This window comes from Pleuronectes platessa, chromosome 19 (assembly GCF_947347685.1).
Source record: "Pleuronectes platessa chromosome 19, fPlePla1.1, whole genome shotgun sequence".
Taxonomy (NCBI): Eukaryota; Metazoa; Chordata; class Actinopteri; order Pleuronectiformes; family Pleuronectidae; genus Pleuronectes; species Pleuronectes platessa.
Genome location: NC_070644.1, coordinates 17852143 through 17864536, shown reverse-complemented (window position 1 = coordinate 17864536; position 12394 = coordinate 17852143). Strand labels below are relative to the sequence as shown.

Genomic DNA, 12394 nt, shown 5'->3' with positions numbered 1-12394 from the left:
ATCTCGCACAAGAGATTGAGAGTAATTTCCCGGTCATTTAATTTATACTTGGAGACAGGACTGTTAATTAACTGCCCCAAACTTCTCCGAGCAGCTGCACCCTTCATGTCCATGTCGGCTCATTCGGATTTGGACGTTCTTATTTACTCGGGAAATCCGAATATCTTTCTTTTCATGAGACCTACTATTAGAAGAGTTGATTAAACCTTATCAAACCTGGGGGTTATGAACCATGCACATCAGAGAATATAAATGAAGATGAAAAACGTGTCTCTACTTCCAACTATCGTCTGTTTACATCAATTAACGAAGAGGGAAAACTTATCAAGAAAAAGAACAACTGAACAGAAGCTCACATGACCTGGACCTTGATTTGGTCCATGTCCCACTAGCTAACATGGGGGAAGCGGGATTTTCTATACACTGCACACAGCCACTAGGGGGCGATCTTCATTTTTGGAAAAATTGATTTACATTTACAAAAGAAAGTGTAGGGCTGTGGAGAAAACTTAATTTTCATAAACTCTCGACTGAGGATGCAATTTGCAAGTCTGTGTTTTTTTTGTCATTCACATGCAAATCCAGCATGACAACAACATGCAGCTCAACAACAGGCCAAATTTTGCCTGGGCCTTGTTTTCCCCAACAAAGATTAATGATTACATTTTTTCCTCCATTTAGATTAACAAGGAAATGCCTCAGAGGCTCCACCCTGACTAACCCTGAATGAGCTGTAGGTTTCTTCTGTCACCGGCTGTGACCTGGATAGAAGCATTTTTCCCTCCATGGCACCAGGAGCCTTGGAGCTGCGCGCATTCAGGGGCTGATCCGGACGCACGGATTGGATCAGAGTCCGCCCGGCTCTTTACCCGGGACATAAAATCAGCTCAGTCACTTCATAGCTATCTCAAGTGAAATGTAAATCAGGAGGCAGGTGGCGCGTGAACCACACGCAGGGGGGTTATGGTAAATGCGGGAAGTCGTGCGCCACTTCTCTCTCTCCGCTCGCTCAGAGCTCGGGTTTCCAGCAGCTCCTCTCACTTCTCAGCGTCACCTCATGGCTCAGCAGCGCTCCTCTCATCCCGTGCTCCCCGTCCTCCTCCTGCTCGGCGGGGTGGTCGCGGTCCTGCTCCTCACTGTCCCCACTCGGGACGTCCTGGACGCGCCCGGGTTCGCGGTAAGGTCCTCCGGGTATTTTTGGACACGAGTCTGTCGATATGTGTGTGAGTTGAAACTCAAGCTCTGTTCTGCAGGGTGAGGACACTCTGCTAATATATATAACTGTATACAACTGAGTGCATCGTCAATGGAGGAAAGAGTCATGTTGATATGTGAAATTATTTATATATTCTGATTCATTCAGCCTTTATTTTTTACTTGGGAATACATTTGCAATATAGCAAAGTACAGGACATAAACAAAACCTTCCAACACACCAAGTAAACACCAATAAGAAACAATAAAATGAACAAAAGATCAAATGAAAGAGCAAAACAAATAAGTTTAAAAACCTAATTTCTCCGAGGATAAAACTGAGATGTTGTTATTCCATTTTAAAGTGGCATAATATGTGCGAAATATGATTATTGTTTCAACAGCATTTTGATAATCATACATATATACATGATAGTAAGACCTTCACATGGGCCGAAAAGGATTTCAACATAAAAGTGGATAACGATATCTATCATGATAAATGTCACATCATCATTTCTTTAAAGTTTAAAGGGATTTTTGCAACGTAGGGAAAGTTGTGGTTTTAAGCATCTGTACTGGCAAAGAATAACAAACAAACATCAAAAGATTAGACTAATCTGAGGTTGATCAATAACATATCATATGTCCTCACGATGCGTAAGGATTATATTGATTAAACACTTGTGTTTATGTGCTGCTGAACAGATTTTCACAAAACTTGTTGGAAGGATGGGACTTGGGTCAAGAAATAAACCCCAAGAAATGTAGCACTATTCCAGGAATTATTTCATCACTTGCTTCTCTATTCGAGATCGGGTGTTTTTTTAAAGTGATTCTTCAGAGAATAATTCATGAAAAATACACACCATCCTCGTCAGTATCTTTGTGGTGAGTTCACCTCATGGCTGAAACACAGATAGGCTGTAGTTGCCTAATTGCACTAACAAAGAACATGGAAAACCGAAAAATAACTAAAGTCCAGAGTGCAGGACTTAAGGGGATCTGTTGCCAGAAATATAATATAATGTTCAGAACTAATTTAAAATCCCCTGAAACTAAGAATTGCTGTATTTTCTTTACCTTAGAATAAGTCATGTATATACTTCCTCTTCCACAGAGTTTATCATTGTTTCTACTGTAGCCTAGAACGGACAAACCAAACACTAGAGACAGCTGTCATGGCAATTTTCTGGTATCCCACTTTGACAACGAGGAACGAGACACGATTCTCTTACAGTACTGTCAAACTTTAATGCTCGGAGCGTGGTGCATACGACAAAGGTTAGTTTGTAATATGCACATCGATGGGAAGCAGTTCTTTGTCTTTATACCTTATGATTGGGGTTGTTACAAAGTCAGAGGTCAGGATCTTCTGATGACATCAAGGCAACAGTGCCTTATTTAAAGCAATCAGGCCAAGATCCATTCAGATGTACAGGATACAGCATGATCAAGGTCACATGGTATGAGATTCAATCATGATCAATCAAAGGGGAAATGAACATGAACATATTGTGGTCAAAATGTTACATTTCCCTTACACAGCCTTTTGTGCTTTATGGTTCCTGCAGGCCACCGTAGGTCCTACATGCTTTGACAACATTGGTTGACACACCACTAAATTCTTCACACTGAACCTCAACAGTAAAAGATCACATTCACCAATGCAGGAAACTGTCAATGTGATAAGTGTCAATGTACGAGGTTCCATGTCCATCATAAATGGAACATGTCTGAAGTGTTGCAACGACAAACCACCTCAGCTGAAAGTCTGAATCTACATTTGCAGGGTTTCCTCTGTAGTTTGCTGCTGTTTGGGGATTCAGAGCAGGATTTTCAACACAGACCTACTCCAGCTCCTGTTTCCTTTACTCCCTCGTTCTTGTGTCGCCCGCCCAACATCCCATGGCTCCGTTCTTTCATCCAAATGTAGCTGCTCTTTCTCTCAGTCACCAAAAAAGGGGCACAAAGGTTTTCTTTTCTTACATTTCTCAGGGAGACGAGTTCAGCGGTTCCCATAGTGGGTCAAGCGAAGGGACAAAACACATCATTAGAGCGCCGCTGTGTCTTTGGCAAGTGTTGGAGCGGGTCCTCATACGACTGACTGCACAGCGGTAATGACAGAGTGAATATCAGATATAACGAGGAACAATCCCACATGGTACCGTTCACCTGTGAATCTCAGGGCCTGTGATGTGTTTGTTGGCAAATGCCCGATCGTGTATGTGTGTGTCTATCTCTGCACATGCATCAGTGTGTCTGTGTGCGTGGGGGCATGTGCGATTCCTCCCCTGTTGGATCGTCTGTCACATTCCCTCTTGCACGGCTGAATGTCTGCACATTCAGAGTCCAGGTTTCTTTCTTTCAAAGTGTCAGGACAACAGGTCTTTAATCGGTGCACAGCAACAGGCTAAAGGAACTGAGGTAGAGCCTTTTAGTAGAAAATTCAAATGTTGCCTGGATTAAACCCTGACTTCATGGTTCACTTATCTCAGTGTGTGGATGAGGAACATTAACAGTACACTCTATTTCCTCATATAGTCACTGTGTAAAGGATTATAATAAGAACACGAGGGTTCACTTCCTTAGGTTGACTTACCACAGACCTGAAACAACAATTGTTGAATGCACGAGAAGTGAAGGGACATGGACACACACTGAAAACATCAACTAGAACAGAACTCAGTTTAGTCCAAGGCCGCACAGCCCCCTTAAGTCTAATAAAGCTGCACCAGATTTCAAGCACTCATAGATTTCAGTCCTCTGGATGTGCCTTATGGCTTTCGTCAAGATCCATGAACTATTCCCTGGGAGATGCTGAATGTTGAGCGACGTCAGGATTGCAGTGATGTGATATCATCTATTAAAACCAGGAAGAGGCCTATAGCTGCTCCATTTCTATGATTTCCATGTCTCTCCACCACATGGCCGAGCATCATGTGATACCCAGGAGGCTCTCTCTGAAGACTGATGCCTTTATTTAACATCTGTCCTTCTCAGTCTCCAGCAAACACCTTCCAGATGCACAAGATCAGTTTCAAACAGCCAAGATCTAAACATGTTCGTCAAACCCTGTTAACTGGGGATGTTTAAAGCCGTCTCTATCATCTACCCCCTTCTGTTTTGTTTGACTCTTTTTGTGTATTTGTCTCTGTAGTACGGGATTGTCCTGGATGCCGGGTCGTCACACACAGCGTTGTACATATACAAGTGGCCGGCAGACAAGCAAAACGGCACAGGAGTGGTCACGCAGCACAGTGAATGCCATGTTAAAGGTAAGATACAAAAGAGAAGTTTCCTCTTTCCATAGAATTAGTTGCAGCTACATTATCTGTTTCTGGCCTTAGAAGGAAAGAACCATAACGTCTGGTGCCATCTACATTTCATATCATCACTGGTACATCTGTGGGAAGGTTAATTTGCACACTGGCAGTTTTCTCTGCTTAAAACCCACAGTTTCTGTGAGATAAGTCAAGAAACAGGAAACTAAGGCCTCACAACAAATGTGTCAGCAGCGGTGGTTTACATCCGCAGCCTGAGTCAGACTCTCTGGGAACTGTCATTATATATTTTAGTTCAAACAAATCATCACTTGATCATATCACTTATATAAACAGTCTATGAAAGTGTTTGATCACTGTTCACGTGTGTGACTTTAATATAAGTTTGAATGATTTACTAAACTGGCGTTATATTTTTTTTAATTAAATTTCATCTGTGTGAAAAGTCTGTTTAGCATTCAGCACAATCTTCAAAGTTCCCAACTTTTCAAAATAAAAGCTTGAAACGACGTGTTGTAGCTTTTAATTTGAAGACCAATAACTAAAGAGGAAGTTATTATATTGATGTTTTTGCCTGACAGAGATCAGCACAGTCAATTTGTATTAATATTGAACGTATCACACTTACAAATTGCACCAAATTCAACACTGAGCTCCCCATTTACACTTCCCTGTCGTATTTAGAATACACATGCTAGGTCATCAAGTTGAACGGCTTGCAAGACATGCAAACCACTGATGTTTGTGGAATAAGTAGGTACTAGCAGTAGTAGTAGTTCTAGTAGTAGAAGTAGTAGTAGTTCTAGTAGAAGTAGTAGTAGAAGTAGTAGTAGTAGTAGTAGTACAGCTTCCATCCTTTCAAACCTTCTGAATGTGAATGTTTGATCAGTAAGACACAGGCTCTGTGTGGAGTTTAACATCGACCCTCTGATTGGGACAGAAATATTCTTTCACAAGATCAAGTGGGATCTGACGCAGTTCAACAAGCCCAGCTGCTTCCTGTGAATTAATGTTAGCACCACGACACACCTACAGCAGCTCAAGCAAACCTTTGTCTCCTTAATTAGTGATTTGGCAACGAGGACTGAGTCACGGCCGAGGTGTGTGTGAGACCTCAATCCTCTCTCTGTCTGAGATAAACTTGTTTTTATTTTCCCGTCACAGCCTGGATGATTCATTAAAGGCTTCAGTCAGAAGTGGACTTTAATCCTTATTTGAAAGCTTATTATTATTAATCATTTTATAATTACTTATTCATATTAAGTCAGTCACCAGGGACACGTGGTTCTGTTGGTTGTTGATTTTTCTGTTTGAGCCACAGAAAGCACCGTTAGTTCCACGTTGACTGACACGTTTTCCTTCACCACCCTTTCTTTGGGTGTGATTGAACCTTATCACGATGCATCAGGGTCACAGCAGCCAGTACGAGCAAGTTTCTGCCGGTTCATTTTGTAATCAGATTTTTTTCATCTCTCCATCAGGCGGAGGGATTGAACCTTATCACGATGCATCAGGGTCACAGCAGCCAGTACGAGCAAGTTTCTGCCGGTTCATTTTGTAATCAGATTTTTTTCATCTCTCCATCAGGCGGAGGGATCTCGAGCTACGCCGGCCAGCAGGGAGCAGCCGGTCAGAGCTTGGAGGTCTGTCTGGACCAGGCGGTGAAGGACATCCCCAAAGAAAGACACCGGCTCACTCCTGTGTACCTGGGAGCCACAGCTGGCATGAGGCTTCTGAAGTGAGTGTCTGTACGTCCCTTTGCCTTAGAGGGACCGAGAACAACACAAAGAAAGTGTTATCTTATAAAAAACCACATAGGCACTCCAGCCAATGTGACCAGACCTGAACTCAAATATCATTTAAAAAAAAAAATTGTCCCAACCCGTGCGACCAGACGTCTGTGTCTGTCTGTGTTTGTTTATGTTTTATGTGACCTTTACTTCATTTCTCTGAATCTAATTCTGCCTGGTAGGTTCCTTTGGTACTGTAATAAAACCAAAATTATTATCCTATCTTCTAAAGATAATCGCCTTCTTTGCACTGCATTCAAACATAAAATGCAAATTCTTAAATAGCATATACAGTATAGGGATAAATGGGGGACCGGTATATAATCCTCACATTAATTTAATTAATTAAGTATTTTCCCATTAAGGAAATTCATATTATGGCTTATATTATTATATAGGCTTTCTAAAAATAGTCAAATTACATTATGGCATAACTTAGTTTTCTACATGATGCTGAGTTACAAAGAGACACCAAGAGTTAAAGCAACTTGTTCCTGGAAAGTGAACTTATCTTAGTGAAGTCTTATCTTGGGTGACACACTTGCATGTTTTGACTACACAGTTGCTACGTGACAGTTTGATATGAGCCCTGCAGGCATGAGTGTCTTTCTTTATTCCCATGAATTGCACGGAGCAGGGTTGATGACATTGTTTTCAGACCATGCTGGTAAAAACACAAGCTCCAAAGAAGCTAACCTCACCCAGGGACAGGAAGCTGACAGGAGGCTGACAGGAAACTCGCACCTACCTCAACCCAGGCCGATGGTCCACCTTATCATCACACTGCATATTTAGATCTGAAACACCCTTTTTTTCTGCAAACTGCTCATATGCACTGTATAGTCGACAGTAACTGGACAAATATCGTCCTCCTAAGAATTCTTGTTTAGATGATTTTTATTATCCATATCCACACCAAATATCACCTAATCATAGATTTCGACCTTCTTCACGTGTCCGAGTTTTGTTTCAGAAAGATCTCTCCATCGTGTTTTTGGAGATTCACAAAAGAATTGATCCCTAAATTTAGAACGGCCTTTCATTCATTTCCATGGGAACTGCAACAACACTGAAGAAATCCCTGTTTTTCCTCCGCACCAGTAAATCCAGTCCGGAGCAGTCGGGTCAGATTCTTCAGGAAGTGGGACACAGAATCCAGTCGTACCCTTTCAACTACCAAGGGGCGGCCATATTGAGTGGTAAAAAGGAGGGGGCGTACGGCTGGGTCACCGTCAACTATCTCCTCGAGAACTTCATAAAGGTACCCATGGAGTCATGTGGTTATTTTCTATGGTGACTGATGACACCTAGTGGCCTCTCCTCATTAACTACCACTCAGGCTGATGTACCCTGTTATTGTCTGAGCACAATCAGCATCAGTGTGTTTGAATGTATGTGACGTGAAGTTACTTTTTATAATTGACTTAACATTCCTTTTCAGTATGGTTTCGTGGGGCACTGGCTTAGCCCCGGCAGACCCACGGTGGGAGCGCTTGATTTCGGTGGCGCGTCCACCCAGATAACGTTTGCCACTCAGGAGGACGTGGAGGACAAGCGGGACACGATGAATCTGCGTCTCTATGGACACGAGTACTCTTTGTACACACACAGCTTCCTGTGTTACGGCCGGGACCAGGTCCTCAAGAGGCTTCAGGCTCACTTAGTCCAGGTGAGAATGACACAGTGGCTCAACAGAAGAAAATCCATTTGATATGTCTTATAAGAAATGTGTAGAGGTTCATTTATTTTTCTGTTGTTTTATATGTGATAAAACAGGATAAGATGTGAACCACTCGGGTTTAATTAATAAATGGGCAATTTAGAAAAACGTATTTATTATTTTGAAAAGCATTGTAAGTGTCACTCTCTCATGTCTCCGTTTCAGTCTCAGGGTTATTCCCAATCAGCCGTCCACCCCTGCTACCCTGCAGGCCACAGCAGGAGTTTCAAATTCAGCTCTATATTCAACTCTCCGTGCACAGAGCAGTACGCGTCCAGCTCCTACAACCCAGAGGCCTCGGTGACGTTTCAGGGCAGCGGACATTACGAACACTGCGTGGGCAACGTGTCTGAGATCTTCTCCTTCGACAGCTGCTCTTTCTCCCGGTGCTCCTTCGACAAAGTGTTTCAGCCAAACGTCACCGGCAGCTTCATGGTAAGAGAGGAAATAAACGATGTGGGTGTCGGATACTCGTGATGCTCACAAGGTTCAAACGTTTTACCATTTCTGACGGTGTTGTATATGTCCAAGATAATGTCTCCATACTCTGAGTTTTGTATTCCATGTCCTACTCCATCAGGCGTTTTCTGCATTCTTCTACACTCACTCCTTCCTGCAGGAGGTGACTGGCATCACCGTGAACTCGCCGTCACGGCTGGATAACGCCACCAGGACGCTGTGCGCCATGAGCTTCAATAAAGTAAAGACCTCTTCTGTTTAGGTTCTATTTGTTCATGATGTCTCACTTGTCATTTGTCATTTTATAGTTATTTCCTGTTTAATTTGCTAAGATGTATTTCTGTGGTATCCCTGTCTGAATAAAGATTTCACATTTTGTATTAATATAAAGACAACTCTTATTGTTTAAATACACTTGAAATACAATGACTGAAAATTGAAAAGGATGTGCAATTATTCTGGTGTTTTTTATTTATTGCTTTCGAACATTTTCCCACATGTTTTTTTTGTTTGGTTCCAGATGTTGCGTCTTGCTCCGAAGCAAGAGCCCCGTCTGCCGGACTACTGTGCCTCCTCCGTGTTCATCAAGGTTCTCATGCTGAGAGGATACGGCTTCGACGACACATCTTTTCCTCGCATTTCCTTCCAGAAGAAGGTGAGAACTTCATCATTTACACATATGTTATAAATACATAACACTAATTCCCCACTGACCTGCAGTAATACTTTGCTGTTGATCCTGCAGGCTGGAGATGCCTCTGTGGGCTGGGCTCTGGGCTACATGCTGAGTTTGAGCAATCTGCTGCCGGCAGAGAAAGTGGGTCACAGGAAGGCCCTGGCCCTGAGTGCGTGGGGAATGCTCGTCGGGCTCTGCGGCCTCCTCCTCAGCGCAGCCCTCGTCTTCATCATGCTGCAAGCTTGTAATGGGAGAAGGAAAGGAGGCGGTGAAGGCCCTATCTAGATAATGTAGCGGCACGGTCAGAAAACAGGAGTAGAGATATGCAGTTTTACCTCCAACACGCTGGATCTGGATGATGTAGTGAACGTGTGCTCAACAATCATCCTAAACAGACCAATTGCTAAATATTAGGCTCCGACTGCATGAATGTATTAATGTTTTCTTTTCATTTCAAATCCAAAGTGCTGGAGTAAAAAGCCAACATAATGAAGAGTGTGACCAAACCTTCTCTGAGTGTTTTGTAGGTTTAACCACTCCCCTGGTTGCACTGTCACGTCAGGACGAAGTCTGAATGTATATTTTATTCTTGGAGGAGAAATATGAGGATTTTTTTATCTCCTAGTTTGTAATTCAGGCTCTTTGTGACTGTGAAAGTTCTGCAAACAAACAGGTGTATCCTTGCAAAGTTGTTTGTCCGCATTAAGCTTTGTTTTCAGGGTTTAACACTTAATAATCCATAATTTGCAGATGCTGTTTGCATCTTATAAACATTTGTTGACAGAATCCCAGGTTCTCAGTCTCCGGGCACATTGAAGCTGTAGCTCAATAAACATAAATCACTGCTCAGCAAAAGATTTGATTTAGTCCTTAATTGTGATGTGAAGGACAAATTAAATAAACCACTCAAGATGGAATGGACGAACAAGTTGTTATCTGATAAAATTGAGTTTTTAGTATATATATTTACTCTCATGTCAGCTACAATATGCAGAACTCTTGAATCTAACCAATATGCAGAATGTATATGTGTTAAAACAATACAATATTTCAATTGCAGCGATTAATGTAGCTCACAAGTGGATGTTGAATTGTACATTGTATAATGTATATTTCTTGATTTTAACATTTTATGAAATAAAAGTTTTAAATTGTAAAATTGTTCTACTGTTTTAATCTATTGTACCCTAATAACTTGCATATGACAAATAAAACTTGAATTTGGAAACATCATGAAATGAAAAGGTGAAGGGGAGGAAGCGAACATAATACCATCAAATACAAATTGTTATGAATAATTAATAACAATAATCTGAGACTCAAATGTCACCATAAACATACAAAACATGGCTAACAAACAAAAGCAAAACGAGAGGTAAAGTTCATCTCGATACTCGCCCAAACAAGAGAGCATAAAAGGCTGAGGTTTTATTAGTCTTTTATTGTGAAGGTACAGAGCGGAAGTATTGTTGAAGCTACCGGAAGAGTTTGTTTTGATGCCGGAAGTCTTTGTGCGGGACAGGTGAACAGTGGAGGAGCCGCTCGTTCCTGGGAAGAGTTCGTGTTTCTCCGTGGATACAAACGACCCCCCGAGCTGCTCGTGTTTCTCCGGAGCTTGTTGACGGATTCATAAATTATTTATTTATTTGTTGTTTAGAGGAAAGTGTTGACATGTGCTCGCAGACCAGGGCCGCGGCTCTGATGGCGAACATCCCGCGGGCTGACATCGACCCGTCCGGCGTGTTCAAGTACGTCCTCATCAGGGTCCACAGCCGAGAGGAGGGGGACGACTCCGAGGTGGACATCGTCCGAGGATACGCATGGGCCGAGTACCACGGTGAGTCAGGAGGGGCAGGACCCCATAACAGGGGGGCCCATCACAGGGGGGCCCATCACAGGGGGGCCCATCACAGGGGGGCCCATCACAGGGGGGCCCATCACAGGGTCCTTCCTCATGAGTGAGTCCGCCAGGAAACATGACAGCTTAAACTTTCATTTTCTAATGCAGAACTTACATTTTAGAAATAAAAAATAGTTTTAAAAGCTGTCATATTCTTCTTCTTGTAGCTGATATCTATGACAAAGTTTCGGAGGAGCTGGAAAAGGACGGACACCTGGACTGTGAGTGTATCGGAGGAGGGAGAATCAAACATGATGCCCAGGACAAGAAGATCCACGTGTACGGATACTCCATGGTGAGAGGGGCCTGCAGGAGAACAGCAACAACTGAACACAGTGTTTTAATCAATGTTGATGTACGAGCATCATTTTAAACATTTAATCAATCCTTTGTTTTGGTGCGTGTCCTTCCAGGGATTCGGACGAGCAAACCACGCAGTGTCCACGGAGAAACTAGAGGCTCAGTATCCAGGCTATGAGGTGACCTGGAGCAATGAAGGATACTGAAGTGAGAGCAGCCTCTGGTGGACGCTCTCTCTCCTGGACTGACACAGCACTTAGCTGTGACCCCTCATGAGAAGGAGGAACAGCTCATTAAAAGAAGATGTGTTTCATAAGAAGCTTTTTGAAATGAATCATTAAGGATTTAGTCTGGATTCCAACGCAGCAACAAGAAGACCCTGGAGAGGAGGAGATTCGTTCTCGTCTTAAACAAACTCTGAAGTGGATCCTTTGTAATAGCAACATGATCCGACCGCCATCAAACCCAACCTCCGGGTCAGCATGCCCCAGAAAGTTGTCATTATTAGCCCCCTTGGGCCCCTCAGTTGTCTAAAGGCTGCATGTCTTCAAAGACAGTGGAGTATTTTTCATATTACCAGGATTGTTGTGATAAATCTTTGCCAACCTCTGTTTCTCGTTGGTTCATTGCACGGAAATCAAACGGATCCAAAACACAGGATCTTCTTCCTGCGTTCACTTTCTTTCTCCCGTCCCAGACCAATAAAGACAGAATCACACGTTTCATTTACTGATGGACATTTTTGTTCGTACCCAGGCTCTTGCTGTGAGGTGCTGACCACTAGACCAGCGTGCCGCCCTTGTTTTGATTATTCTCTGTGTGAAAAGAAACAAAACCAAGGGGGAAACACGATGAGTTTACAAATTCATCAACTGATTTGGAACAGAGCAAACTAACTACAGGTGTGAAAATGCCCATAGAACATAACTGGTATTTTCAGAATTGACTTCATCATCAAAAAAGTGAACAATTGACATGTTTTGTTGTATGTTTGATAAATTTCATCTGGAATCTGCATATATTGTGTATTCTTATTGCTACAGAACAGAACAACTTAAACACTCCCCATCG

The 12394-nt window shown here is 42.6% G+C and overlaps 2 protein-coding genes across 3 annotated transcripts; both read left to right on the top strand.

Annotated features, from left to right (window-relative positions):
- Positions 1 to 699: 699 nt before the first annotated feature.
- entpd2b (ectonucleoside triphosphate diphosphohydrolase 2b) lies at positions 700 to 10282 on the top strand. 2 transcript variants are annotated; one of them, XM_053411515.1, is made up of 9 exons: positions 700 to 1177; positions 4355 to 4472; positions 6066 to 6216; positions 7370 to 7529; positions 7710 to 7937; positions 8154 to 8423; positions 8569 to 8688; positions 8968 to 9102; positions 9193 to 10282. In XM_053411515.1, exons 1-9 carry the CDS (start codon positions 971 to 973, stop codon positions 9406 to 9408), a joined length of 1605 nt encoding a protein of 534 aa, XP_053267490.1. In that variant the 5' UTR covers positions 700 to 970; the 3' UTR covers positions 9409 to 10282. The 2 variants fall into 2 exon arrangements, with proteins under 2 accessions (XP_053267490.1, XP_053267491.1); XM_053411516.1 differs by lacking the exon at positions 700 to 1177 and adding an exon at positions 1203 to 1223.
- A 315-nt stretch (positions 10283 to 10597) lies between these two features.
- Positions 10598 to 12338, top strand: phpt1 (phosphohistidine phosphatase 1). The gene is made up of 3 exons (XM_053411647.1): positions 10598 to 10960; positions 11191 to 11318; positions 11437 to 12338. Exons 1-3 carry the CDS (start codon positions 10795 to 10797, stop codon positions 11527 to 11529), a joined length of 387 nt encoding a protein of 128 aa, XP_053267622.1. The 5' UTR covers positions 10598 to 10794; the 3' UTR covers positions 11530 to 12338.
- Positions 12339 to 12394: the final 56 nt, after the last annotated feature.

Bases quoted from the DNA above. Each gene is read 5' to 3' on its own strand.
- entpd2b (XM_053411515.1), top strand. From the start codon at position 971: ATGCGGGAAGTCGTGCGCCACTTCTCTCTCTCCGCTCGCTCAGAGCTC. The intron at 7,530-7,709 runs GTACCCATGGAG...ATTCCTTTTCAG, and splicing joins TCCTCGAGAACTTCATAAAG to TATGGTTTCGTGGGGCACTG. The intron at 8,689-8,967 runs GTAAAGACCTCT...GTTTGGTTCCAG, and splicing joins GCGCCATGAGCTTCAATAAA to ATGTTGCGTCTTGCTCCGAA.
- phpt1 (XM_053411647.1), top strand. From the start codon at position 10,795: ATGTGCTCGCAGACCAGGGCCGCGGCTCTGATGGCGAACATCCCGCGG. The intron at 10,961-11,190 runs GTGAGTCAGGAG...TTCTTCTTGTAG, and splicing joins CGCATGGGCCGAGTACCACG to CTGATATCTATGACAAAGTT. The intron at 11,319-11,436 runs GTGAGAGGGGCC...GTGTCCTTCCAG, and splicing joins ACGTGTACGGATACTCCATG to GGATTCGGACGAGCAAACCA.